Below are 27,618 nucleotides of genomic sequence, written 5' to 3'. Positions count from 1 at the left end.
TGCTCTCATTTCACATCTTAGCCAAAGGGTTGGAACAGCCTCAGCTGGACACCCCTAGACTGGAAACCGTATAGTGTTAATCCTGGTCTGAGAGAAACGGGAATGGCTCGCATGTCACGTATCTGGATTCTCCTACAGAACTGGTGGCGGCAGTGCTGCAACTGTAGAGTTGACCCAAATCTGACTCGTGGTCTTATTTATTTGGAATATGAATCTGGCCTCTTCATCTGACTGCTGACTTGTCAGAGTGACAGGAATCTTCTTACGTGCTTTGAAAAGGGCACTAAATCACCAAGAGGAACATGCTGAAGGTTAATGGAGTTGTTGTGGGAGGTGGAGGAGGAGCTGGGGGAGGGAAGGGAGCTGTTTTGGATGACATTCATCAATGTGACTGATGTGTGTCGTGCGGCATTTGCATACAGAACAGCAGCAAGCACATGCTTAAAGGTAAATACGAGTGAGCCCCGAGCCCAGCCTGGCCAAGGGAAAGCTGCTGCCATTTGTCAGAGCTCAGCATTACTGCAAGGGCTCCTTCTTATTGCTCAAGAATTTCTGGAGGGGGGGGAACAGAGGGGGCCGCCTACGACCCAAGCAATTTCCAGTGACGTGGCTTTTTATTATTATTATTTGTTCAGGCTATAATTCCATGTTTCCTGAAATAACTACCAAGTATTCATCAGACAGCTACTGCCTTTAGCTGCCTTTTGTGTGAATCTCAAGTGCTTCATTACTCCCCCGGTGAGTTTTCTTTCTCTTACAGTAAATCTGAGCAGCATCTGTGCAGTGGGGGAGGTGATGTGATCTTGGGTTGAAAAAGAGAAAAGGTCTAGTTGGCAGGGAAAGCCAGCGAGGAGTTCAGGGAGTGCAGCCCTCTGGGTACAACATCGTTTTTGCACTGGAGGAGAATTCAGGAGGCCACTTGCAGGGCTGCAGCTACATCCCCCAAATCAAAATTCAACCCATGACGTGACTGGGTGGGTTGAGGATTTTATTTTTAAACAACAGTTGGTTTATGACTTTTTTTTTCACCCTCTTCTTTAATAGCAATCTGATAATGCTTTGATCACTGATCCAAAAGGAAATGCCTGTAGTTTCCTGTGCAGGTCTTGCCAGGTGCTGGGCTCCATCCGATCTCCTGGAAGATGATAGGAGTTGAGAGCGCTCTTACCTGGCATGATCCTTCTTAGAAAACCTCCAAGAGTTGAAATTTCACTTGCCCTTTGAGCAACTTGATGCTAAAGGGTTGTCAAGCTTTGGCCTCCCACACAGTTGGTCTGTTCTGTAGTAACTTCCCACTGAAAACTTATCCTTTTGGAGGCATTGACTGGGCAGGAAATCTATAAGGCTGGAGGAAACCTGGCTAGGAATTATGCATCTTCATTTAATAATGATTGGTGGTGGTTGTTCGTACACCTGAAACTCCTTTGGCTCTTGAAGGTTTGGTTTAATGCCAATTTGAGGGAGAGTTTCCTAAAACTCACTCGGTCCTGATCAGCGTGACTCTAGGGAGACAGCTATCTCCAAAAAGGGCACGTCCCATGTTTCAAGGGTTCTCAGTAGCTTCCAGTCCAGGGGATTGCATCCAGCATGCAAAGCTGAACTATTTTGGTACCTGGCTAGCGTCTCTGGGTGTGTCATGGTGGCTGTGCGGCTGCAGCCTGAGAGAGGAACAGAGAGGGAAGTGTTCAGATCTTGCAGAGTTTCAGCCCTGGAGGCATTCCATGGAGCTGCTACTGCTTGCAAATTGACTGGGTAAAAGGGTGTAAGCAAGTTAGCTGTGGCTAGAGGAAGAGTTATTAATTGCAACCGTAGGAGTAGTTGGCTTCATCAGCGGCTGATAGCCTTCCTCGGCCCCAGGTGAGGTTGGTGTCTGCAGGTACGCAGAGCTCTGGCAGGGCCTATGTGAAAAGTTACCAATGGACCAAAGCAAACCAGTGACAGACAAATTCCTTTGGCCACGGGCTGGTTGCATTGGTCAGCAAATATATACACATAAGTGAAATCTCAGCCTATTGCTATAGCAGCACCAAGCCCCCTGAAATTGTTCTGGGGGAGCTGCAACAAGGAGGAGGGAGCTGGCCGTTCCCACACAGCCCCTGTTGCAGCTTTCTTGAGGTTTCATAACAGAATTAAGTAATTTGTCGTGTGTTGCCGTGGAGACAGTAAATCACTGTCATGCTGGGCTTCTCTGTCAGGGAGCTGATGCCTTTAATTGCACCAACCTCCGCTGCAAAGCCAGGGCCTGATTCTAGCTCGTTGACCTGGTGTCACAGCTTTGCCCCAGGAGCTCTGCCTCTGGGAGAGCAGAGCTGGAGCCAGGGACAAGAGTGCTTGCACATTGACTGTCAAACATCTGGGGTAGATTTCACTGTTGTGGTACATGGCCACACCTCTGCTCCAATGAGCGGGAAATCATGATGATTTACACAAGCTGAGATCTGCCCTGCTTGCATTCAGGGCAAGTCTCCCCATGGGGATAGGGGTTAGGTGTGCTGCATCCATGAGCTGGTGACCCAGTGGGGCTGGGTGGCCCAGCTGCACAAGCTATGCTGAATTTCTGTTATCAGTATTCACGTATCCCTCGGCTGCTCCAAGACATCCAGACAGGTAAATGGGGTTTTACACCATTCACTCTGCCTCTGTACCTGACAAGAAATCCTTCCTGCAAAGGAGAGCACCATCAACCTCAGTGGCACTCTGGGGTCACCATTTCTCCTTCTCCTTGCCATCCACCCCAGCAGTGGCCACGTTTCCAACTCCCTCAGCGTTATGGGCTCGTGCTGGCAGGACATGGATCTTGCTGATGCGTGTGAGGGCAGCCATGTAAATCGGCCTCCTTCCAGTGACTTGCACAGAGCCCTGCCGGCGTTTGTCTGCGTGGGGTATGGATCGTTCTCTTGGCTCCTTTAAAATAAACAACTGTAGAAATTGTAAGATGATTATCATCAGAGCTTATTAGTGTATTACCACATGCTGCTTTGTATTCAGACAATAGATAAAAATGTCTGCGCTTCATTTTTCTCAATCAGATCTATACCAAACGCGTTTATCCTTGCTCCCTTCTGAGGAGGACTGTGTCAGTACTCCTGCCAAAAATGCATGAAAATCAGCCCAAGCCTTGTACACTTGCCTGTAGCCATGTAACCAGCCAGCATGAAGCTCTGTGTACCTTTGAGTGTTTAATGCTTTCCAGGAGCATTAACATGACATACGTTGTTTTCAAGGTTTGATTTATTGGATGGCTGAGATTATAATCTCGTCAAGGCGTGAGCTGTCTTCTTGCTTTGATTTTTTTCAGGGCAGATGGAGGTGCAGAGGGGTGGAAGTACTTGGATTTTGGCGGTTTTGCGTTATGTACTTGTATGTACTTATGAGCATGGGACTTCTATGTCCTTATTGCGTTATGTACTTAGGAGCATGGTACATGTTATCTCAGTAGAAAGAAGAGTATTTTCGTGAGCATTGCTGGTGTCTGGTGAAACATGTGACTGGCTGGCTTTGGACATGTGTGTATTTTGGATTCAGAGTGTATGAGGACACTCCATAGCAAATACTTGAGGGATTAGGGCAGTTTGGTGGCTGTCATCACCTCAGGGGACCTTCAGCAGTGCGCTGAGGATGGCATGTCTGGGCAGCATGTGATGGGGCCCTGCTGCGCTACTGAATGCTGATGCAGTAGAAACAGCTATGTGGAAACATTCACTCTTGCTGCCTTTTGACATTACGATAGAAGTTTTTGTCTGTTTATGCTGACATCACCTAAAATGTGTCTTTTGTGCTCGACAAACTAGTTTGCGGTGTCTGATTTTATTTTTCTAGTTCAATTCTTGCTTGTTCTCCACAGGCTACCTTCTACTCAGTCAGGTAACTTAGACATGCAGTATAACAAAACTTTGGAAACAACTGGAAGCAAATGCCCTGATTTGACCCCTTTGAGTGTTGGTCAGAGTCCAACACTGGGGCTACAGTGGACTAAATATTATCATGGTACTTTGGGAAGCATTTCATGCAAGATAAGCTCAAGGCTTCTTCGGAGGGAGTTAAAGGGGCTGGTACTGAATGTCAGTGGAAAAGTAATGCTTGTCTGCTGAGCTACTGCTTGTGGTTTTGTGATGAGGTCAAAATTGTGCACAAACCGAGTATGGTTTTCACATCTGTGGCCTGTCCTCTGCCATGTGAGTAACAATTGGTCTTTCATACAGCCCATCCGGAGACGCGCAGGGTGACTGACTCCTAGGCACTCCAGTGTAAATAAAGAAGGGGTGAAGTCTTGGCCACAGGCAAAGCAAAAACATTGTTGTAAAATGTGAGGGGGAAGGGGATGGACAGTTATTAGACAAGGTCTCAGTTCTAAGGATTGTCTGACCCTAGCAGGATGATGCTAAAAGAAAGCTTAGTCTTCCAAGCCAAAATGAGAGACCTATTTGAAATTCGTAGGTTCCTGCAAATACGCAGCCAAGCATACTGCTTGTTGATGGTGTGATCTTGTAAACATGAGAAAAATCATTTGCTCTTTCTAAAACAGGGGTAAGAAACTTTCACTGAAGAGTACGTTGAGGAGCTGAAATTAGAGTGGGTGAGGGCTCAGCTGGTGCGTGATGTCCTTCTCCCTGTCCAGCTGCTGTTGCTCATGGCAGAAATTCTATTCTCAAGAATTTTTCCAAAGATAGTTTAGAAACAAGCTGACTTCGTCATGTTTCTTCTTGCTCTGAAAATGTTGGCTTGTCTCAACTTGGACAAGAGGTCTTTGTACTTCCTTCTAGCCTCAGCAATCTCACCTCTGTGATAACCCTCTTTGTCCCTCTGACAGGGTTTCTTTTTAGAGGAGAAACTAAGATGGTTCCTACGCATTTGATTCAAGGAGAAATGTCCAGTACATGACCTTAATTAGAGGTCAAGGCATTCTACTTGCACAACATACAGCTTATGCGTATGGCAAGTTATTCTTGTATTTGCAGAAGCCACCCAAGCATAAGAGGTACCTATCATACATAACATGGTGCTGGGGAGGAAGGAGGAGGGAATTTTCCCTCACTTAAGAAATGGAGGGGTTCTTCCCTTTTGGCACTGAGCTGTGACTGTAGTTGGTAATGCAACTCCCAGAACTGTGTCATGCTGGCAATAGTTGGATTATAGTGTGGTAGTCAGAGGCAAGAAATAGCAAAGAAACCTTGCTCTCATGTCTACTTCGCGGACAAAAAATGCATACGTGTACAGCACAGTGAATCATTGATGTTTCAGTGTGTTTGGACACTGCTATGATTTGAACAGTGGTATCACTGCATGCTTCAGGGTTGCCTGCTGATGCTGTTATGTTTTTGGGGATATATTTTAGATTACAGCTTGAATTTCACAGGCTTCGCAGGCCTGAGAATCTCTTTCCCATAAGTAAAAAAAAAAAAAAAAAAAAAAAAAAAATCAAACTTGAATGTTCACAACTGTTTTTATTTTGCCTCCTTTCCTGTGATTGCGCACATGCACGTGAAGTTGAGTATGTAATGGAGGGAAAAGCTCGCTAGCAGAGCTATGAAATGTCTGTGAAAAGCCCTTTGTTAAAGGGTAGGGTGTCCAGTATACAATAAGGAATATGGGGACCCCCAAGCACTCTAGATGAAAAGTGCCTTTACTGTTCAATAACTTGGATTAAACTGAAATAGTGCTTTGGGAGAACAGGTCTAGAGAAACCAAAAACTAAACTTGAAGGTTAGATACCTTTTTCAGTGTGAAATCGAACCATTTGGGGATTATGTTCTTATCTGTTTGAAAAATGGTCCAAGTTGGCTTTTGACCCTCTTTGGAAATGAAGAATCAGTGTTTTGTTTGAAAAATATCAAATTGAAAGGACTTCTAGAAGTTTCTTTTCCTACACTATAGGCTGAAATAAAACATTACTGGTTGGTGGCTCAGCTTGTACCGTGCAGTCTCAACTCCTGAGCATGAGCCAGGCCAGCCTGCAGCAACGAGTGCTTCGGCACCGCTCAGTGCTCTCAGAATGAAAAAGCTGGGCAGTGCTCTTCTTAATTCAGAAAACCCCCTGCAGTTATTGAGACACAAGCTTTTGGAGGCTTAGCATCCTGATTTGTATCCCCACTGACAGTTTATGGGGGTGCGAAGCACTCCGTCCAGCACAGCCAATTCTGATGGTTATTATTTTTTCTCCATTATCCAGTTTAACATGTTAATGAGTTGCACAGTCCTTCAAAGAGCAGTGAGGGCCAGGGCCTGGGCAGCTCGCTCTCAGCAAGCACTTGCTTTTGCAGCACACCCAGAGAGGCTGAGTTTTGGAGCCTGACGCTGCTATGTTCAGGCACGCCGTGTCACGAGGGCTGGGTGTCTGAAATAGTCCTTGTCCACCCCCCCCAGTCATCCCTGACCCATGTGAGAGCCAGCAGCGCAAAGCCAAGGGTGACAAAGCAAGGCCAAATGGATCGGAGCAGGTGCCGGCGGTTGGCTTCATCTTGCAGACGCCTCATCCAAAGCGGCTGCTGTGCTGTACAAGTGTTACAGCAGGCAGTGCAGCAGGTGGCTGCCTCTTCTCCTTTCTCCACATAGTTGCGCACACATGTGCTGTTGTCCAGTTGCACCCAGTGAATTTGCCTTCTGTCTTTAAGAATCAGTTCCTCTGCGGTCGCCCCAGGGGACAGGAGCGGTGCGGCTGCACAGTAGGGGAAGCTGATCTCCTGACTCCCATGGCTGTGTCATAGCCACAAAACCAGCCTTCCTGCCAGGGCAGTTTTTTTAAAAAGAGCAAAACAAAAAACACCTGTAGCTCCTGGCCTGCTGCCCTCTGTGTTTCTTGTTTTTATTTCTCAGACTTGAGGCTGAGAGAGAAGAGAGCAGCTAAGTGTGTTTTTCTGTCAGTGGGGCCAGGCCTCTAACCCTGGCCTCCTTCACCACCACAGCTCTGCGAGCTCTGGCTGGTGGCTGCTGTGCCATGGGTTAAGCAGTGAAGAACAGCACAGCCCTAGCTTCTCAGTGGGATTCGGTCACTGGCAACTGGAAATTATCTGGAACTTGACAGTTGCATTGACCCAGGGTGATTTTGGCACAGCTGTGTGGGCCTGAGCCCTATACGAAAGGTACTCAGATGATAAAACTTGCACACAGGCGTTTGGTGGCAATTAGTCATCCCTTTAGACAGGAGTAGGAGTAAACAAGCCACAGCAGTGGGGCTGTCTGCATGTCTGGGGTACGACAGAGCTGTTGGGGAGGGCAGGTGCCCTACTCAGTGCCAAAAGGACTTCGAATTCAGGTATGGAGGGGATAATGCTGAGGAAACCCGCTGGTGCCCTGCTGTGGAGTTCATCCTCACTTTGCAGGTACCAGGTAAAAGTTGCATTGTGCATGCTTCACTCTTTGTTGCTAATGAGTGATCAGAGGTGGTCTCTTTCTCCTGCAGGTTTAGCACACTGGAAGCATGGCTACAAGTGCCGTTCCCAGCGAAAACCTCCCCACGTACAAGCTGGTGGTGGTTGGAGATGGTGGCGTGGGGAAGAGCGCTCTCACCATTCAATTTTTCCAGAAGATTTTTGTGCCAGACTACGACCCAACTATTGAAGACTCCTACCTGAAGCACACAGAAATAGATGGCCAGTGGGCAATCCTTGATGGTGAGCAAGCCACTCTCACAGCTCCCTTTCCATTCTAGCTGAATATGGGCACAGGTAGACCTCAGTGTCTTCCACAGCATATTGTACTTTTGTGTCCCTCCCATGCTGTGGGCTGCCAGGAACCTTATTGTCAGCTGTCCTGTGAGCAGCAGCAACTGACCTTCAGCAAAGCTTCTGGTTCCAGTTGTGTGCAAAAATGTTTTTTGAAGAGCATGAAAACCTTGCATGTTTCTTGCGTGTGTGTAGATCATCTTGTATGGTGGTTTTCAGGCTACTTGGATTTGTGGTATATTGTCAGCCTTCAAAATGACAAAGGGGTGCCTATTTCAATCCTCTGCATTTAGCAAGGAGTGTTTAATAGGGTTGTGTGGACAGGCTGTGAGCCACTGTGGCAATCTCCTAGTGTAGTTGGCCTACACAGTCTTTAAGGAGGATGCTCTGCTTCAACAGCACTAGGAAGAAGAAAAGTAGCATATCACTTCTTGTTAAATCTGTTTCCTCTTGAGTAATGCTGAACTGCTGCACCTGTCTGCTGAGAAACTCCCCCCTTTCCTGTTAACATAATGTCTACTCTGCTGTTTGCGTGAGGATGTGCTGTAGCTGGCTATGCCTCTCAAAGACAACCTCCCGATAGTTCTGCCAACTGTGAACTCTACAACATGGAGCTGTAAGGTGTCTGTGCATGGTTATACCATGCTGCAAATGGCATTTGGGGTAGGCATCCCTGGTGGCAGAATTATACCACAGTGATATTGATGTTTCATTGTGGTTAGGCTCGTCCCCTGGGAAATACCAGTACGAGGGTAGCTGAATGAGGGTTATAACCAGAAGGAACACTTAATCAAAACTGTCATCTGTTGACAGTGAAGAATTGTAGCACCTCTCAATTCCCATCATTCAGGCATGACATTTTCATATCTAGTTACCTGTTTTATTTAAATACACATTGGGTAGCAGATAGGAGAGCTGACGTAACCAAGATTTTTTAGTTCTCCGAAGAAAAAGGGTGGGAAAAAGACAAAACAAAATACTTGATTTTGCAGGTGAGGAAGAAGCCCGCTATTACCTAAAACTGCAACTTTTCAGTTTGTGGTGCAAGAGACAGGCTGACCAGAGCTCTAAGGCAAATTTTAATGCTACAGGTTTTGTTTGGTTTAATGTGATGATTAAGTTGTACATAAAGCAAGCAAATATTTCGTACATTAGTTTTCCAAGCTCATGTATATGGCCAGTGACATAACTGAACTAAATTCAGTCTGACTTGCAGTAAGCTCCTACCTCCACCCTCTTGTCATGAAAGCATTCAAGATCTCTGGTGTCTCAGCATTTGCAAAATTGGTGTGCAGGGTCAAAAAACTGGAAGTTGGTATCAGTGATGGAACATGGAGGGTTTCAGGATTTACTGTGAAGGCCATAAGCTTGGTCTGACTGAGGTCTTAGCTGTACTCTAAGGAAATATCAGATGCATTTTAGTGAGTACAGATGGCCCCCAAGGTCTTTTTTTTAAAAAAAAAAAAAAAGCCTTAACTCAGTATTTCTAAAAATACTGTAATCTTGCCAACGTTTGTCATGGTGTCACCTGTATCAGAGATACTTGCTTTCAGTTAACTGTCCCATAATGTACCTGTGTAACTTTGTGTCTTAAATACCAGTGTTACATTAAAAAAAAATTAAAGATCCTGTTGTAAATGAAATTCATTCTCCCCCGTATATTGCTTGTTAGTCCATAGTCCAACCCTCTAAAATGAGCAACCTTTATCTTTGCTGGTATTTGCCATGTTCTGATATAATAGTATCAGCTGTTGTGCACATTGATGTTGTCTGAAACAGTCTGTTTTTTTGTAAATTATTTGGAAGAAAAAGCATCCTTCACTGAACACTTGATTACTGTTGTTTATTCAAAAAGAAAATCAAAATCTGACATGGGGAAATAGGTGATTTTTCAACAAGTAGGAACTTAACCATTTGTTTTCATGTAAAAGCCTTTTTTATTTGCTCAGATGAAGTTCAGTGGCTGTACTTGGGCTGAACCAAAATATCTGTGGCTTTTGATGGCATGCAGGGAATCCCTGAATTTCAGAATTCTTGCGCTCACGGAGGTGAAGCTGCAGCTTCTCTCTCTTTCCTACGTCTTGAGATTTTTGAACAATCAGAATTTTAGAAGAAAGGCAATATTCTTGTATGGAAACACGTGAGCCTTTACCATCTTCGCAGTAGAAATGGGGCATAAAGACTATCACATCTTATGCCACAGCTTTGTGTCATGGGCTTTTTGGATCTAGGACATTCTCAGAGATTGCCATATACTTGAACAGCTGCTCTTGTTGTGGTAACACATGGTTGCATGAATCACTTAAGGCGTGAAATTAGGGACAAACGTGATAGGAAGGGTAGAGATGCATCATGATAAGTTCTGGACTTCCAGTTGTCTTTTATGGCTAAATTCTTTACAAGCTGATGAGTGGGGCAGCTTTTTTTTTTTCCCAGTGCTTGTTGGTGGGGGGAGGAAGGGAATAAACAAAAGCCTGTTTGCCTCACCCTGCCTACCTCCAAAATAGGAACTAGTTTTAGAAGTTGAGACTACCAACTGTGTGAGGGGCTTCATAAGTTTAAGTGCGCAGAAATAGTTTAAAAATAAAATATATGTTGGCACCCAACAACTTAATAAAAATAAAGCCCACCCTCTCCCAGGCTGTTGCCTGAGCAGTTCTGTACAAAGTATCTCTAGCATGTAATATCCGCACCAGCATTATGTTTAGAAAAAAAACCACTTGTGCTAGCCAGCTTGCATAAAGCATTTGGCTTCCCTCCATGAAGACCTCCACCCACATTTATTTGATAGCACTAACTGGCGGTGTGATGAAGTGCTTGACTGTTTTTTTTTCTTTTCCCTTTGCCGAAATCTCTCACTGAAAGTAGACCTAAATGCTTTTATTTCAGATCTTAGACCTTGGAGACAAGCCTGAGTCCAAACTCTTCTTTTACATGTTTGCTCTCTGGCATGGGCAGGTCTCTGTATATATCTTCTTATTAAAGAAGAGTCAATGACTGTGTGATGTATACTTGATGTGTTCAAGTCCAACAGTACCTTGGGTGCTGAGTGCCAAAATACTTTATTGGTGGCCTTATGCCAGTTTTTTGAGATCCAGTGTTTGGAGGACAAGTGTCATGGAATAGAAGAGGGCAGTTAACTTAGATAAGGGATGCACAGGCAGTTTGTGGCTAGCCCCTGTTTTTAGGTTGCTGCCTCCCCAATGAGGCTTTCAGATCAGCCTCCAATTTTCTCTGCATGTGTTATCTTCATTTACTCCCTGCTGTTCATGCTGAAATCAGCGCAGTGATGTGCTTGATTAAATGCATTCACACGCAGGTGCTGTGTAGACACATCAGGTTAAAATTAAGTGGGGACCAGGGTTAATCTGCTTTGATTAACTGTTGCTCCAATCGAGTTGCTATCATTAATTTTGTACGCTTCTTTCTGCATGCAGGCTAACTTGGCAATTAGCAGAGGTTTCTTTTGACGTGGCTGTAAAGTGCCAGTCTGGAATTATTAATCTGGGTGTGAAACCAAAAGCGGAGTATCTCAGTACAGCAAAATTTCCCTCGTGGTTCAAGATTCCTCGTAGCTCATAAACCAAACACAGATTTTAAAAAATGGTGGTGAAGAGGAGAGGAAGAGATGACCACAAACACGTGGCTTAGGTATGGTGATGAATTGGGCTAACCCCTTAGCTGTCAGTAGCCCGTTGATACCAGTGAAGGAAGGAATTGTGCCCATGTACTGGGCAAAATGAGGTTGTGGTCTCCTCTGTCCTTCCACCAGCATCATCGAGGTGAAACTCCCACTGCCCATAAGTTGTATTCCTACTACTGAGCATTTGTTTTCCTTTTTATTTCTCAGTTTTATTTCTCCTCCTTCACGCAGTTCTCCATCTCAACCCCTGGATGTTCTTGCATCAAGCTGGGCTTGTCCAGTCCTGGTGCATCTCTGTGGAATAGCAGCAAGTGGGCTCCTGTTGGGCTCTCACTCCCTGCCCAGCATGGGGAGAGCCGTGTCTCCCATGCATTTCTTTCTGCAGAGGGTTTTTGCTGCTAGTCATCTCAAGACAGGCTGTCTGCTTTTCTCTTCAGGAAGCTTGGGAACAATTCAGCCAGGAGGCCAGAGGGAGATCAAAGGTCACTTGAGACTTGCAGGCAGAATGGTTGCTTTGCAGCTTGCTTTCTTTCTTTTTTGTTTTTTTTTTAAACTTTGGGTAGTGTCATTGAAATAAATTAAGTTTATACTTTCATTCTTTTTAATTCTTCGTGTATACAGTATTTTCCCTCCCTTAATAGCTTGGATTTTGCAACCTTGAAGACTTGGTTTTTTTTTTTTTGGTCTTGGGTTGTGGGGATTTTTTTCCTGCCAGGAAAATTTTGATGTTGCAACACAGAACACAGAAGGGTTTGAATAATTGCCCTTTGTTAGAAAAAGAGCTCCTTTAAGAGTTCACATCTTTATTTTGTGTATTGATGTGGAAGCCTGTCAGCTGAAGGCTCTTCTTTTCTTTGCCCTTAAAGAAAGGGCAAGAATTCAAGTACTCAGGTTTTCCGTGTTATAACATCTGTGTATTTAGTTAGGGCACAGAAGGGCTTGTAAAGCCCCATTGTTTCCCCATCACATGTTTTTCCCTGTGAAAAGCTCTCATGCCAGGGGCAGCGTGGCCATATCTGAGCAGGCCAGTGACGGTCAGAGTGACCAAGCAAAGCACTTACCTCTCCTTGCTCACAGCATGGGCACCCTCCATATCTCTGCAGGGTGATTTAGGGTGTAGGAATACAAAATGCAAGCTGGTCCCTGCGCTCCATCTGCTCAACACCCAAAATACCAGTTCTTCAGCTGAAGTAAATGGGGTCATGGGGGCTGCCTGTGTGCTGCTGGTGGAAGGAGGATGAAGACTGGACATGGTTTTCCTCAGCCTGAGACTGTTTGGTTTGCCTTGTCAATTCAAGTTAGGCTTTCCCTTGACCTCAACTATGAAGCCGCGGGGTAGCTGGGAATGGAGGCTCTCTCTGGCCCCACCTTTGAAGCAGAGCCGCTGTGCAGAGAAAAAAGCAAGACTCAGAAGTGCCAAGAGGAGTCTGGCTCCGTAGCCCATAATGACAGCGCTCCCCTGACAGTGCCACATTCCTACTTCTGCTCTTTGCTCCAGGGACTCTTTCTGTATTTCGCATTAAGAAGTTGAAGAGGCACAAAGTGCCTGGAGTCAGGCTTCTTGTTGCTGCTTCTCTCCCTGGCGCTGTGCACTCAGGTTCCTGTCTGCCTGCAGACCCGTCCAGCCTCTTGAAGGCTTGCACACGTGCTGCATGTAGGTAGCCGAAGGGATGTCATTGCAGACTGCTTGCAAAAATCAGGTCATACACATTGGGCTCGCCTTTCTGGGCGAGAGATCAGTGTGAACACAAAGAAAGGTGTCCCGTCCCTGAGCTTCGTGGTGCCGCCTTCTGGGAAGGCAGGGTGCTCTGAGAGCTGTTCTCAGGTCTGGCTGCAGCAATGTGCAGGTGCTATTGGTGTCTGATTTGGGATGAAGGATAGAAAATGGTTTTAAACTGCTTGTCTGGTCATCTTATGGTCCCTGAGATGCCACAGAGAGTGGAAAAACTCTTGTGTTGATCTATCTACCTAACTGCCCAGTAATATACAGGTAAGACATAGGAGGCAGTTTTGCTTAGGCATGGAAAAAGAGGAGCTCTCCTGCACAACCAGGTCTGAGCTTTCTCAAGGCTGGGAATGCAGGTTTTGAGTCTGCACTGAATCCAGCCTAGGCTCTAGAAGAAGCAGTGTCATATCTTGGATTTCATAGTCCATATGTCTCTGCCCTTGGCTTAGGTTTACATGCCTGTGTCTCTGGATGGGCACTCAGAGCACACCTGGTTATAGAGGTGCTGCCACACAGAAGACACACCTGGACGCAATGAATGCTTCTATTTTGGGCCACAGAGCTTCCCAGGCTCCCAAGTCTGCTCAGAAGTGCTTTCTGTGAGCAGCCACGCTCCTGCCTAATCCATCAGGACTCACAGGAAAGTGGTGTGTAAAGCTCTAAGGACCCCATTAACGCAGAGCTCATCCTAACGGTTGTGGTCACACCCACTGGAAGGCAGAAAAGGCCACCTCTTCGCTTAGCAACCTCTGGTCCTCAAAGCAAGAGACCTCATGCTGGGCTCTCACAGCCTAATTGCTCTTATTCTCCAGCTGATTTGCATGATAGGTCTGTGAAATGCCTTTTGCACAGCCGCCTTTGGATGTCCCTTCCTACTTCCGACACAGTTGTTGGCTTCTCCTCACTGCTCACCCGGAGGCTTTCGTTAGTGTTCCTCCTTGCTTCCTCTTTGGTCAAGTTTGTGGGAACTACACCAAGTTTGTACAGTGCAGGGAGAGGGACTTCCGACAGCAATCTATGAATTTGACTTCAGTTCTTGGAAGAATGAGGTAGGGGAAACCCGCTGAGCTTTCTTCCAGCCTTATTTCCACATTGGCTTTTATGTGCTGCCAGTAAGGGGCAACTGCTGGTTTTAAAGAGTACCAGGGGAAGAGAGCTCACAGTTCTCTTCTGTTCATGATTATTTCTGGGTCTTCTGGGCATCCTGTCTGCAGAAACGGGGATTATAAGAACATGAATGCTCCTCACCCGGCTGGGAAGCTGCCAAATCACCTTCCCAGTTTCACCTTTCCAAGACTTCTGCTTGTTTCTCATTTCTGTATGCAGCGGTCCTGCTGAAGCTTTTGTGCCAAGGCATTGTACTAGAGGCAAAGCTGCTTGCATCTGGCCTTTTTTTTGGAGCTGGTGCTTTCCAGGATGCGGCCCAGTTCTGCCTACAAAAGGATGCCAATCACACTCTCTCTCTGTTTTTTCAGAATTTGTGCAGCACAGAACCATTAGGATAGGGTGGCTGTCTCTAAGAAGAGCACATTTAAAGTTAAAACAAGGACTTCTGGCCAACCACGGGACCCTTGACTTTGTATGAATAACCCATTGGACGTAACTTTCACTGCTACGTGTCTTCTTGCTTGGATTTCTGAAGTGCCATTTTAAATGCTGCCTGGACTTGCTCTTTCTATGAACGCTGCAAGTGAATTCCCTGTAAATAGTAGCTGCTGACGCAGCAGCCCTGCCTATGTTTAGCGTGATGCCATGGCCAAGATCCAGGAGAGGTAGGAGTGGCAGGAGCGTAACCCCCGGCTGCTCGCTGGGGATCCCCACAGCCGCCAGGACTCCATCCTTGCCCTCTCCCAGGGGACAGCAAGGCTTTGGAGGGGCCAGCAGCTGGGCATGGCTTGGTGGGTACAACAGCAAGAGGAGGGCTGGATGTTCCTCGCAGGAGGTTTGCAAATGTGTCAGGGCGAGGGGAAGGAAGTCTCTTAAGCAAATTGCCATGCAGGATGCGGCACATCCCTCTCCACCTTCTTGCCCTCAGCTTGTGCTTGGGCACCTGCCCCATGCCAGGGGAAGGACGGGCAGGGGAGCCCAGCCCGCCGCACCGCAGGTTGGGTGTGCGAGAGGGGAAGGGAGTGTGTGCGCGTTTGTGCATACGTACACGGGCTGTCAGCTCTCAGCCTTGCCCTGACATCGCTTCCAGCTGGTGCAGGAGTCAGCTGAGGGCAGCCCAACCTCTCCTTACAGGTCGGGTGGATAGGAAGGATTAATTTCCTCTTCCGTCCCAGCCGCACAGTCCTGGCCTTATTCCATGGTAGCTCTTCTGCCCAGGGCATAGAAATCCACCAATGCATGCAGTGTCGTTGGCTTGTTTTTCTTCTTCTATCTTTATTTTCCTTCTTTCTTGTTTCTCTGTTTTTGTATGGTCCTTACGAATAGCCTTGGACGCCTTTGAGCTGAGACCCTTGTTTCTTAGGCTCAGGGGAGGGAAGTGGGATAAAAGGCTATGAAAGGACACCCGTGACTTTCTAGCAAGTTCCAGCTTCTCAGCAAACAAGCCTAAATCTCGGGGTCTTTGCGAGAGCCTGGAAGCTCTTTTCATCATACAGGTTTCGGGAAACAGTCAGTCAAGACTGGTGAGAGGAGGCAAATGGATATGGCTGGGGATTTTTAAGGGGTCTGCCATCACCAAATGCCTCCTCCAGCACAGCTGCCTTTCCTCCAGCCACAGAAGAAAGGTGCAGGCAGGTCTTGGGGCGTGCTGTGATGTGCGGCGTGTTGAGCGTGTCCCTGTGTGGCCACCCGTGCTGATTCAGCAGGTAATGCTGGCAGTGAAGTGGGCTTTATCCTAGCTTCATCTGGAAATCGGGACAGCTGGAGTACTTAGCCTGCAGGGAGCATTTTACTAGGACTGTGGGCCTGCTTGGACTAGAAAAACCCGTATCGAGCCCTGTTGCCCTGTCAGCAATATGAACCTGCCGCTGTCTCCATCCACCAGTGCCCAGGGCTTTCCCTGTCACTTGTGGGCAGCAGATGCTAACGCTGTGGCTGTACAGCGGAGGTGGAAACAGTTTTCCCACCCTGCACGATTGGCTGGGACGTGAAAACATTCCTAATCTTCGCAAAGGTCCTGCGTTTGCCTCTAGGATACAGCGATGCACGTGGACAATGACTTCAGAGCAGCCACTGCGTTTTGAACTCACCCCTTGTTTGTGTTGGTAGTCTAAACTGCTGGACTCCTTTCATACCCTCCTCCTGCCGGCCAAAATCGTGGCAGCGTGCTGAGCTGGAGCCTGAGAACTGGCAGTGTATCAGTACAGAACATCAGTATGGGGTGTTTACCCAGAAGGCAGGTGTAGCAGCTTCTAGGTGTGGTTCAAGAAGTAGCTGATGGGACGGCCTGGGAGGCAAAGTGCCGGAGAGCCAGGAGGTTCTGGCCGCGCAGGAGAGGAGGTTAGTCTGTTGGGGAGCAGCAGCTGGTTGCTGCCACAGCCAGAGATGTTTTAGGGGATTTGAGCATAGATCTAAGCGTTGTCACTGGCTGTCCTGGAATGCAAGCCCCCACACAGAAACATGACTGCTGTATATGATATGCAAGTCACTTAAAGCTTTTCTGCCTGTTTTAACTCTCTTCTGAATATCAAAACATGACTTGCGACGACGTCTGACAACGTCTGTAGGGGAGTTCTTCAAGGCTGTACCATCTTGCTCTGAAAGCGCATAATTGTGTACAAATAACATCCATGCACTGAGAGAGGGAAGATACTTACAGCTATCGTTCTGGGTTATCTCCCAGCTCTGCTGCACCACAGTCTGCAGATTGTCCCTGACATTTAGATTGCCATTTACTTGCTCTTCCAGTCTTGGATTTTTCCATGCAGGGATCTGAGAGATCTGGAAGAGGAGGAGGAGATGGAGGGCTTCAAAATATGTTGAGCCATATCTTGGCAGAGGACAGTCTCCCTAGGTTCAATAGTATTTGATATTTTGAAGGAAAGTAAAATCCCTATAGTCTTCTGCATCCCCTTGCCGCTCCAACTTGCTTTCATGAAATCTTGCAGCCTTTGAGAGGACCAAGCCCAGCAGAGGTGGACGGGCTGTGCTGGACACACAGCAGTGATAGTAGCTGCAGTTTCACGCAGTAACTAAAAACCTTCGTCTCTTTTGTCCTAGTTCTGGATACTGCAGGCCAAGAGGAGTTCAGCGCGATGCGGGAGCAGTACATGAGGACTGGAGATGGCTTCCTTATAGTCTACTCTGTGACAGACAAGGCCAGCTTCGAGCACGTGGACCGCTTCCACCAGCTGATCCTCAGAGTCAAAGACAGGTAGGTGCTGGTAACCCCACTGCAGGCTGTGCCAGGGGTGGTTGCGTGTCCCCCCCGCCTGTGACCTCCTGCATGTCCCAGAGTGATTCCTTGTGTGCTCTGTGTAGGTTTGTAGATCTGCATGTGGGGAATGAGAAGTAATTTACCTGTTCTGATGAGCATGCAGTTAGTGTTTTCAATGTGGAAAAGCTCAGTGAGTCCTATGATGAAGTGAAAATGGTTTTGGAAGGGAGAAGCTCCAGCCAGAATGGAGCTAACAAACCCTAAAAGGTCCTACATGATAAGGGCCTGGGAGCAAGTGTCTCGAAGGGGAAAATACCTCGGGTCGGGAGGAACTCTATTCCTTAAAAAGGCTTTAATGCAGTTAACTCATAATACTATGCAGCAATGAATAAAACATCTCTGTGTGAGTGGGTAAAAGCAAGACAGGTTGCCTGCTCCTCTCCTTATGCGCGCGTGGGAGAAGGTAGCGCTGAGGGCTTAATCGTGGTGAGCGATTGCGTCCTGGCAGACTTAAAGGAAGCTGCCAGGGCTTTATCTTGCAGATAACTCCCTCTTCCCATCCCGCTTTGAGGGATGATGAGTCCTTTCGCACTGGGTGGGGTGTGAATTAAGCTCTTATATGTCTGCAGCTTTGAAACACTTAGTTTTTTCCATTCATAATGGCTTTTAATTATGGAAGTCATCAAGAAAAGCCACCAGAGGGTTCAGGCCTTGTTGCTGGCTTCCTTTTGCAGTTCTGAATAACTTCCCCACAGGAAGGGTGGACGCGTATCATGTGAGGTTCACAGCTGACAGCTCTTCCAGTAAAGCATCCAAAGCAGAGCCCATGAGAGTGGAAAGTAAAGGAAAATCCGCCCTTTGATTTCATCTAAATGAACAAAAATGTCAGTCACTCAGCCTGCCTCCCGGATAACAACGGTGTTTCCTTCACTGCCAACTTAGCTTAGGGCAAATTCAGCCTGTTTCAGAGACCTGAGGAAGAGAGGACAGTGTTTCCTCTAACCTGCTACAAACAGACGTTGGTTTTATTTAATTTAGCTTCATGAAAATAAGATGTGGCGCTCATTGTTTTGCTCTGGACTGAAACTTCTACCCCTCCTTGTACGGACAAACACAACGGCGGCGTGTGAGAACCAGGAAGTGAAACTGCTTTTGTTTCCCCGCGCTGGAGTGCATAACACCAGGAGTAACACTTCATCCAGAGCCTGAGATTGTTCATATTGCTGTGATTTTCTAAACAGCACAAAAAAAAGAAACTGTCGTACCAGGCCTGTGCTTAGCTAGGAGCAGGACATCGCCCAATTTTCAAACTAGCAGCCAGTTTTGAGGGTTTAAAATCCAAAGGAATTGCAGGTTGCTGCTTTGTAGAGCTGCTCAAAGCTTCTGTCCCCTTTCTTTCCATAACCTTAATTACAGTAAAACTTCCAACTATAGTAGCTTTGTCCAACTAGCAATTGTACAGCTCACAACAGGGAACAAAGTCCCCACAGAGTTTTATGCCTGATGTAAACAAGGCAAACGAGATGCTGTCCAAACGTAATCCCTTTCTTATCAATGTGCCACAAGCTAAAAGGAATCAAATAATTCAGACAAGCAAGCATTTTGCTCCAGAATAATCAGAGTGAAGATGTATCAGTGCTCAGGTATTAATGTTAAATCAAATCCACATTATCAGAATGAGTAACTGTAAGAACCATTTAAAATGCAGAGTGCAGTACAGTGTATTTCCAGCCAGAGCAACAGGGCAACGTGCCAGGGAGAAGATGGAGCCCTTATCGTCTCGATGAAAAATGACACAAACTCTGTTTGAAAATCCAGGAAAGTCTTTTATGCAGCAGTGAGTGCGGCCAGCTGCTCCTTACCCCAGTAAAATCAGCTCTGTTACAGCAGAGAACATTGGAATCATTTTAAGAGGGTTTAAAGCTAAATACAAGAAAATAATGCTGCAATAAACATCAGTGATCAGAAGTTACCTCCTCCCTCCTAGCAGTGAGTAAGAGCCACACAGCACAGCTTTGCTCTGTGTAATGCAGCTGGGGGAGAGGCTCATGTGTGGAAGGTGGAGTGGGATGGAACTGCACTGCCAGCACCTCCCAAAGCATGAACTGGCTCAGTTCAATCACCAGAGCTACGAGGACTCTGCTGGGGCAGAGGATGACCCACACACCTCATCAGGAAACCCTCACATGGGGCATGCTGCGGATGAACGGGTCTTTTCACTTGTGGTGTCTGAAGACAGTCACTTACACGCCTGGCAAAGTTCAAGAAATAACAAGCAGTATTACAGAGTGAGATGTTCTTGGTACAAAAGGACAGTTGTTCACCAGGCCTTTGCTCTGAGATTAGAAGCAGGAGATGGTAGGTAACAGCATCTGGAAACACAGCAAAAGTCTTTGTTTCACTCCAGCCTCCTCCCAGCTACCCCTGCCAGTCTTTCAGTTGGTGTTGGGGTAACAGGAGTCATTTGGCCTCAGTCATTTTCTTCCCAATATGATGTCTCCCCTAGTGCCACCTCCATAAGTCTGTCTTTTCTTTCCCATAGCTGCTTTCAGTGAATGAGCATTGTTCTGTCCACCACCAGGACATGAACTAGTTCCTCCAACCTGTTTACCTTGCAGTGACTAGGAGCTGTTAAGATATGCAGTTATGAGATGCCTTAACTGTTATAAAAGAGCCCCATTTTCCTGTTCACGATCTGCTTCCATGCCTTAGTTAATTTCCTTTTATAGCAGCAGACTAATTCTGTAGTTCTTCAGCTAGTTGGATCTTCAGTCTATTATCAAGTATTGCAGAAATAATGGCACTTAAGTCCCTGAAGTGCCTGCAAATAAGGGTGGATGCGTGCAAGATGTCAAGGTAAATTTTTATGGTATGAACATGCATAGTATGCGTAGCTCAGTCTGGTGGCTGATGCCTGTATGATCTTTCTTTATATGTTATGTGGTATGTCTGTAGCCAAAAATGATCAATGATATCAGCATTACAAAGTGAAACTTATATTCAGCGTTTTGTATTGTAGTCTGCTTTTAATTGTTTTTGTTGTTTGTTTGTTTTTCCCCAGAGAGTCCTTTCCAATGATCTTGGTGGCGAACAAAGTTGATCTAATGCATTTACGGAAAATTACAAGAGAACAGGGAAGAGAAATGGCAACAAAACATAATGTAAGTTTGCAGGATTGTTTAATTGCTCATTGTAAGTCCCATTACAGGCATTCAAATGGAATTCTCTGCTCACTTGGAGCTGAATTAAAGTATTTTTCTTACAATCGAACATTTACAATTGCACTTTCGACTACCACAAAGCAGTAGCTATAGAGTTCCCTTTGGGTAGGGTCAGTTCATCATTGAAACTAGAAGCTCTGCTGCACACCAGGCTATAGCAGATCTGTGGCCATCATGAAACCATGTGCACAAGCTGTCTGCAAGTGATGAGAAACGTGAATGTTCAAAATGAAGGAAGAAAGCACACCCTCTTGGGTTGAAAAAGCAGTCAGAAATTAGGAATTATACCCAGGTGTCCATATGAAGTAGGCTTGTTAAAGATAATGAAGTTACAGGGCTGTAAAGCCTATATAAATCTGGCCTACCATCTTAGATCTGCATTATTCATACTGTAGTTTAGCCTGAGAAATTGGTCTTGGATTGGTGTAGATCACGTGGTACTCCACTAATCACCTCTAAATGCCAGAGCATACCCAGGGGGAAGCAGCAACTCCCATAGGAGGAACTTAGTGGAAAGGTAGAGGCAAACAAGCCTGAGACCTTTTGGCAGCTTGCTGTGCCTAGATGGCAAACAGTGCTGTGTTTCTAAACAAGGCACAATGGGAGTTTGTCAGGGCAGGTCCGTCCCATGCCCCCTCCCCAAGGAAGCTCACTTCTATAAGAACAAGTACACCTAGGCTACAACACAACACGTTGTACTCATCTGTAGGTATGTGCTTTGGAAAAGGATGTGTATGCAAATACTTTATCAGAAGGCAATTTTATAAATCTGCCAGAGTGCTGGACAAGCACTCTAGGAGGCTCCGTCTGTCTGTCAGACTTTGAAGGAGATCATTTTAAACCGAAGGGGAATTGTAGTCATGAAATATTCATGCACTAGTCCTAATAAAACATGGCAACCAAGACTTTTTGGCAAGTGCTCATCTTTCAACAACCCTTGTCTATTTCCATGTCTGCAAGCACAACTTAGGGGGAGAGAACATTTGACTACACGAAGTCTATGATTACTCTTCCTCAAATCTGAGCTTTCTGTGAGCATGAATGTGTTGATAGCAGTGTCATGACAGCACTTTGTTTATTGGTATTTCTCCAGTCTCTTAGGCACCCAATTTCTCCAGCCCGGAGGGTTTTTCATTTTGAAACTAGTTTGCTCCCAACATATGGGCTGTTACAAATCTCTTTTGTCATGTACTTCTCTCCTTCAGATTCCGTATATAGAAACTAGTGCCAAGGACCCACCTCTAAATGTTGACAAGGCCTTCCACGATCTCGTTAGGGTAATAAGGTAAGCTGCAAACACTTGGCTCAATTAGTGCCTGTAGATGGGACATACAGGAGTCCTGGTCTGGGGAGCCAGGAGATGACTTTTGGGGGCTGGAGTGTGGTGGTTTGGTTGGGGGTGGGGGATTTCTGGGTTTTATAAAGCTTCCTTGTTCTGTATGAGCATGTAGATGTTACTAACCAGAAGTTTGCCTTTGCAAAATATCATTATTAGGCAGTTTGAGAACTAGCTGTGGCCATGACAAAAATATGTTAGTCACTCAGCAATGCAAAACTTGCTGTAATAATCAGCTTTAAAAGGCCAGCATTAAAAGCTTTGGGCTAGTAATGTGGGTTTTCATAGCATTGTCATCTCAGGGTCTCGTGTTGCTCTAAGTTAAAAAGACTGGCTCTAATTTTGTAGGTAACTTTTTCTCATTAAATGGAAAAAATTAAGCCATTTTATATGAGAAACAGCATGACCTAATGGCTAAGCCACAGGTTTCCTCCTCAGACAGCAGAGGTTTGTTCCCAGTTTTGGCACGAGCTGCCTTTGTTCGCTTTGGCAAATGCCTGCTCTCTGGGCGAACCCGGCTCCTGCTGCTGTCGGCAAGGTGCTGCCGTCCAAAATCCTGGCTGCCCCGCAGGAAAAGAGGTGCACGCACATCTCAGCATCTCAGCTGATAACCTCACATCTCTGAGAAGATTTTTTTCTGACATGGGTTGTCTGCCAGATTTTTGGGGGCCTTCGTTTCCCATGTTTTGGGAGGGTGCTGAGCTGAGATAATGTTCCTCCCTGCCATGCAGTCAAAGTGCCTTGCTCGGCAATTAAACCATGAGGCATTTATTCACAACGTATCTGTACTTGTGAATATCTTAGCACAGCCTCGAGTCAGCCTCCATCAAAAGCAGATGGTACTGCCCACTCTTCCCACATATCTGAAAAGCAGGGGGCAGAAAATCTTTGGAGAGCTGCAGAGCTGAGTTGGAAATGTCCCAAGTTGTTTCCCAACTGTTCTGGAACTCAGCATTAGTTGGCCAGATACTCCTTTTTGTTACAGTGAGCTCTTACCACAATCTATTCTATTCCGGAAAAAAAAAAAAGAAAAAAACACAGCAAAAATAAGATGGTAAGGCTCTGTTTGCTTTCTCTATATAATGTGACTTCAGACAGGCACAGGCTGGATGGAGCATTTTAATGATCCAGCACTAATTTTTAGCCCTGAAAATGCACTCCATAACATCACAAATAGGTGATCTGTTCCTCAGTTCCCGAGTAGTTACAAAGAGTTGTTTCCAGCCACTTGAGGCCCCTTCTGAACATAGATGTTCACAAGAGCTTGAACTGTGGTTGAGACTTATAAGGAGCAGCTGAGGTCCCTTGGTTTGTTCAGAGCAGAGCAGGCCCAGGGGAGGCCTTATGGCGGCCTGCAGCTCCCTCACGAGGGGAGCGGAGGGGCAGGCCCTGAGCTCTGCTCTCTGGGGACAGGACCCGAGGGAACGGCATGGAGCTGGGACAGGGGAGGGTGAGGCAGGGTGTTAGGGAAAGGTTCTGCACCCAGCGGGTGGTCGGGCACTGGGACAGGCCCCCCAGGGCTGCGTTCAAGGCACCGACCCTGACAGAGTTCCAGAAGTGTTTGGACAACGCTTTCAGACACATGGTTTGATTTTTGGGTGGTGCTGTGTGGAGCCAGGAGTTGGACTCAATGATCCTTGTGGGTCCCTTCCAGCTCAAGATATTCCTTGATTCTATGGTTCTAAGTTGGAGAGCAGAGAGATGTTGTGTGATCTGGTTATTTGCCACAATGCAACTTTGCCTGGTCTTTGGACATTGCAAGCTGTGTGCAGCCATAGGATGGTATCGCCCACCAAGCACCGCTTTTCTTTTCCTAAGTAAGCTTTACCAAATAAAATGTAAATTTACAACTCCCTAATAAATATGCTATTCCTGGAGTGCTTTACTATTTCACAAGCTCCTGAGAGCCCATGTTAGTTTGCAGGGTGAGGACTCATTTAAGGTTGGTACACTTTGTGCTCCTTGCACTTGCCTGATGCCCACTTTATGTAGTTTTGTGTGTTTTTCTTTTTTTTTTTAAACAAACTGTTGTCTGAAAGTAATCCAGAAAGGACTTGGTGACAGAGCTTGCCCAACAGATCTTTAAAAATTCCTGATACACCTCTTGTGCTGCAGCAGAGTATATGCAAGCACCATCACAGCAGAAATCTTGAATGGGTGCAGGACGTGGTTTTCTGGATCTCTAAAACCATTCAAGAATGCTTGTGGCTGCTCAGTGTTTATTCAAATTAAAGTATTTTTTTATTTCTGCTTTCTTACTCTGAGCTTTTAAGTTTCATGTTTTTCGTGCCAGCAGCCTTCATGCTTGCTGAAAACAAGTCTTGCTAGTCAAAGTTGAGTTGATTTTTTTCAGATTGTTGCAAACATTTGAGAGTTGAGGCTGTAAGAAAAACATAAAATAAAGCAACAATGATTTGTCTCCAAACTTTGTCTCATTCTGCTCCAGATAATGTGGTCTAAACACTCAGCTTAGTGCCTGACATATTACACAGCAAAAGAGGCTGGTGTTGAGCTATTCAAGCTCTTAGGTTTGTTATTTAGACTCAGAGTCTGTGGAAGCTGCCTATGTTCATATGGTTTATCTTGCTATGAAATCTAAGTCTACAGACTGCCTGTTAGGTGTTTGAACTACAAAGCCTTTTTCTGTTGAATTTGCAATGCTGGACTGACTTGAGTGGCTGGTGCGAACAGGTACAGCTCCCCTGAAGCCAGTGGACTTTTTGTCACTATTGCAGCGTGACAAGACTGGGTATAGCTGATGGTGCAGAAGTGTCTGTATAGCACCAGGTGAGGATCTGACTCATCATTTGACCATCAGGCCTCTTTTAAACAATGTGACTGAGCAATATCTCATCTTAATGAAAAGGGAGAAGCCATCAGCAGAACATCAGATGAGATGGAAATAGTATTTTAGAGGTTGCTCACAACCCACCTGACTGATGGGGGCTGCTGCAGTGCAGTGCAGGAGGGCTGGCAGCTGCATGTTTCTGATGGCTGATTTCAGGCAGCCAGGAGCATCTTCCTGGGGCCAGCCCCAGACAAAGGCTTAGGGCTTGCATCCTGCTCCCGGTGCACTGGTACGCATCACAGCTTCCAGGAGAAGGCCAAAACCTTTTTGGCAGCAAACACTGTTTTTTATTACTGTTTTTGGAGAGGAAAAAAAAAAAAACACATTACCAAGTCTACATCAGTGCAGTTGGCTGGGGGCAATGCCACGTGAAAGTAAATCTTTCCAGGAAGGTCTGTTTCTTTGTACACCCTGTATCAGTTTTGCCACCTTACCGTAATGAGCACTAGCAGCAGTGTGGTGGATGATCTCTGTTTCCCAGGTGAGCATCTCTGTTGATCCCTTGGAGCATCCCTACCTCCCAGGTGAGCTGAGCAGCACTCTGGCAGGGGAGGAGAAGCAGCAGTTCTCCCAGGACAGCTGGACTCATAGTCCCCTCTCAGGACATACGTCCCTGCCGTTAGCCTTGATGTTTGCTTATGGCTTCTTTCCTCTTTCCTCACAAAGGGAGGTAGTCGCTGCTAACTGTGTGGTATGAGAAACCAGGTGGGGGTGGAAGGGTGTATGGAGATGAGTATATATGCCAATATATAGAATCATAGAATGTCCTGAGTTGGAAGGGACCTATAAGGATCATCGAGTCCAACTCCTGGCTCCACACAGGTCTACCCAAAAATTCAGACCATATTGACTAAGTGCACAGTCCAAGCACCTCTTGAACTCTGACAGGCTTGGGGCTCTGACTACGTCCCTGAAGAGCCTCTCCCAGTGCGCAACAACCCTCCCAGTGAAGAACCACAGCTATGTATATATGCACCCTAAGGTGCCTTTCTGCTGGCTGCCCAGGGTTCTGGATGCCAACACCTGAGCCAGCCTGGTGGCTGCTTGTGCCTCACCTTATATTCTTTCCTCCCTCCCTCCCAAAACAGGCAACAAATCCCGGAGAAAAGTCAGAAGAAGAAGAAAAAGACCAAATGGCGAGGGGACCGAGCCACAGGCTCCCACAAACTCCAGTGTGCCATTTTGTGACGGGAGTGCCTTGGACGTCTCCCACCTCCCCCCGACCCATGGCGAGGCGCAGCACAAGGCCCCGCTGGGCTCCCAGTGGCAGCTCTAGCTCGGAGGAGGCGGCTCGAGAGGTCCGGACCCTGGGGTGATCGGCCAGAGGGGGCTGCGCCTGGGGCACCGTGGGAGCCGCGCTAACAGGAGGCGGAAGGGAGTGGCAGGACCTCGACGCTTGAACATCCCCAGCTCCTTCCAGAGGCCTCCATGGTGTTTGTTTAAAAAAGAAAAAAAAAAGAAAAAAAAAGAAAAAAGTGTTCGTTTTATCTGCAAACATTTCTCCTTGTGACCCCTTTATGAACAGCCATGAATAGCCCCGTTTGGTACAGTCGTGAGTGTCTGTGGGGGGGAAGGGAAAGGGCTTTTCTTTTTTTTTTTTTTTTTTTTCCCTTGTCCTCTTCTCCTTTTTCGTTGTTTGCTCAGCAAGCATTGGGTTGCAAAGAAACATGGCTGGGGTTAGATTTTTTGCACTGAACTCTCTCCTATGCGGCAGTGCCAAAACACGACTTCATATGAAAGTGCATAGATTTGAAGGAAGAAAATGAATTCCAGCTGCTCTGGGTGCTCCAGACATTGTGTCAGACTCTGGAGGGCAGCCAGCTCACAGACCATAAACTCCAGCTTAGGAAAGGAGGTTTGGGCTTGGATATTTTTTTTCTTACCCTTTGTCAAGAGGTTTTGTTTCTGTTTTGTAACTTGGGGCATGTCAAAGTTAAGATGTTTTGTTAACCTGCAAGTATTTAAATTAAAGTAATTTACAAATGGAAGGGTATGTCATCTTTGGGGGAGGGGGAGAAGCAAAAATTGAACTGAATTTGTTTTCTGGGTGTTGAATTTCTCCCTCATAAATGTGTGTAAAGTGGTGCGATCTAAATCCCTCGTTAATATTCCTTAACCTTTCCCTGCGAAGCCACTCTTGGGTAGATGGATTGTTTTGCTTTTCCCAGGCTCATCTCGCGCAGAGACAAAAAAAAAAAATCTGTTTATGGGCTTTGGCTCAATGTTCCTTCATTTCTTCTCCCCTTCCTTGAGAGTTGATGACTTGAAAGGAAGAGGTGTTTTTAATATGGCTCAAGTGGGATGTGTCTCTTCATAAGCTTCGTATATCTAAAACCTTTCACTGAAAACAGCAGAGACTAAATATCTTTATGCTTTGTGAAGAGGCAAGGCAAAAAAAAAAAAAAGAAAAATCTGCAGCAATTCAAGCTGCCAGAAATATGGTTGTACACATCCTGGAGGGAACACATCTTTTTTCACACCTTTACTGGCACCAAGAATTGTAATGGCAATTTTTTCTTTAATTTAATGGATTGTCATCCGCTGGACTGAAGCCATCAGTTCCATTCACGGGGTCACCAACCTCCTTTGAAAGTAACGACTTGCTTTTCATCAGCTTGAACCGTATTCAAATATGCTTTATGGGCATGACTTAAAATATTGGCAGAGCATAAATACTTGAGAGTTGAGTGCCTGAGCACAGAAAGTCATAGAACTGGATATTGAGGAGCCATACGAGATGGTGGATCATCACAAACTTAATTGTGTGTGTTTGTCTTTGCAATCTGTTTGCTGCTGGATTTCGTTTCTTGCCTCTTTGCCAGGTCACCTTGTAAAGTGGGAGTTGGCTGCTGATTACAT

The 27,618-nt window shown here is 46.2% G+C and overlaps 1 protein-coding gene across 10 annotated transcripts in view; it reads left to right on the top strand.

The window, feature by feature from the left end:
• Positions 1 to 26,742, top strand: part of MRAS (muscle RAS oncogene homolog) — a 41,033-nt gene extending 14,291 nt beyond the window's left edge. For 7 of the 10 annotated variants that reach the window (XM_040561277.1, XM_040561276.1, XM_040561274.1 and 4 more), the window contains 5 exons: positions 7,400 to 7,610; positions 17,198 to 17,351; positions 20,416 to 20,515; positions 21,781 to 21,860; positions 25,848 to 26,742. In XM_040561277.1, coding sequence (XP_040417211.1) covers positions 7,418 to 7,610; positions 17,198 to 17,351; positions 20,416 to 20,515; positions 21,781 to 21,860; positions 25,848 to 25,947 — 627 coding nt within the window. In that variant the 5' untranslated portion in view covers positions 7,400 to 7,417 and the 3' untranslated portion in view covers positions 25,948 to 26,742. Of the gene's footprint in view, positions 1 to 635; positions 739 to 4,960; positions 4,979 to 7,399; positions 7,611 to 17,197; positions 17,352 to 20,415; positions 20,516 to 21,780; positions 21,861 to 25,847 lie in introns of those variants that run through there. The other 3 variants (XM_040561275.1, XM_040561282.1, XM_040561284.1) reach the window with 3 other exon arrangements.
• The last annotated feature ends 876 nt before the right edge of the window (positions 26,743 to 27,618 follow it).

The sequence above is a fragment of the Cygnus olor genome, chromosome 6, assembly GCF_009769625.2.
Source record: "Cygnus olor isolate bCygOlo1 chromosome 6, bCygOlo1.pri.v2, whole genome shotgun sequence".
Classification (NCBI taxonomy): Eukaryota; Metazoa; Chordata; class Aves; order Anseriformes; family Anatidae; genus Cygnus; species Cygnus olor.
Note: the sequence above shows the minus strand (reverse complement) of the source record. Positions and strands in the feature narration are given on the sequence as shown.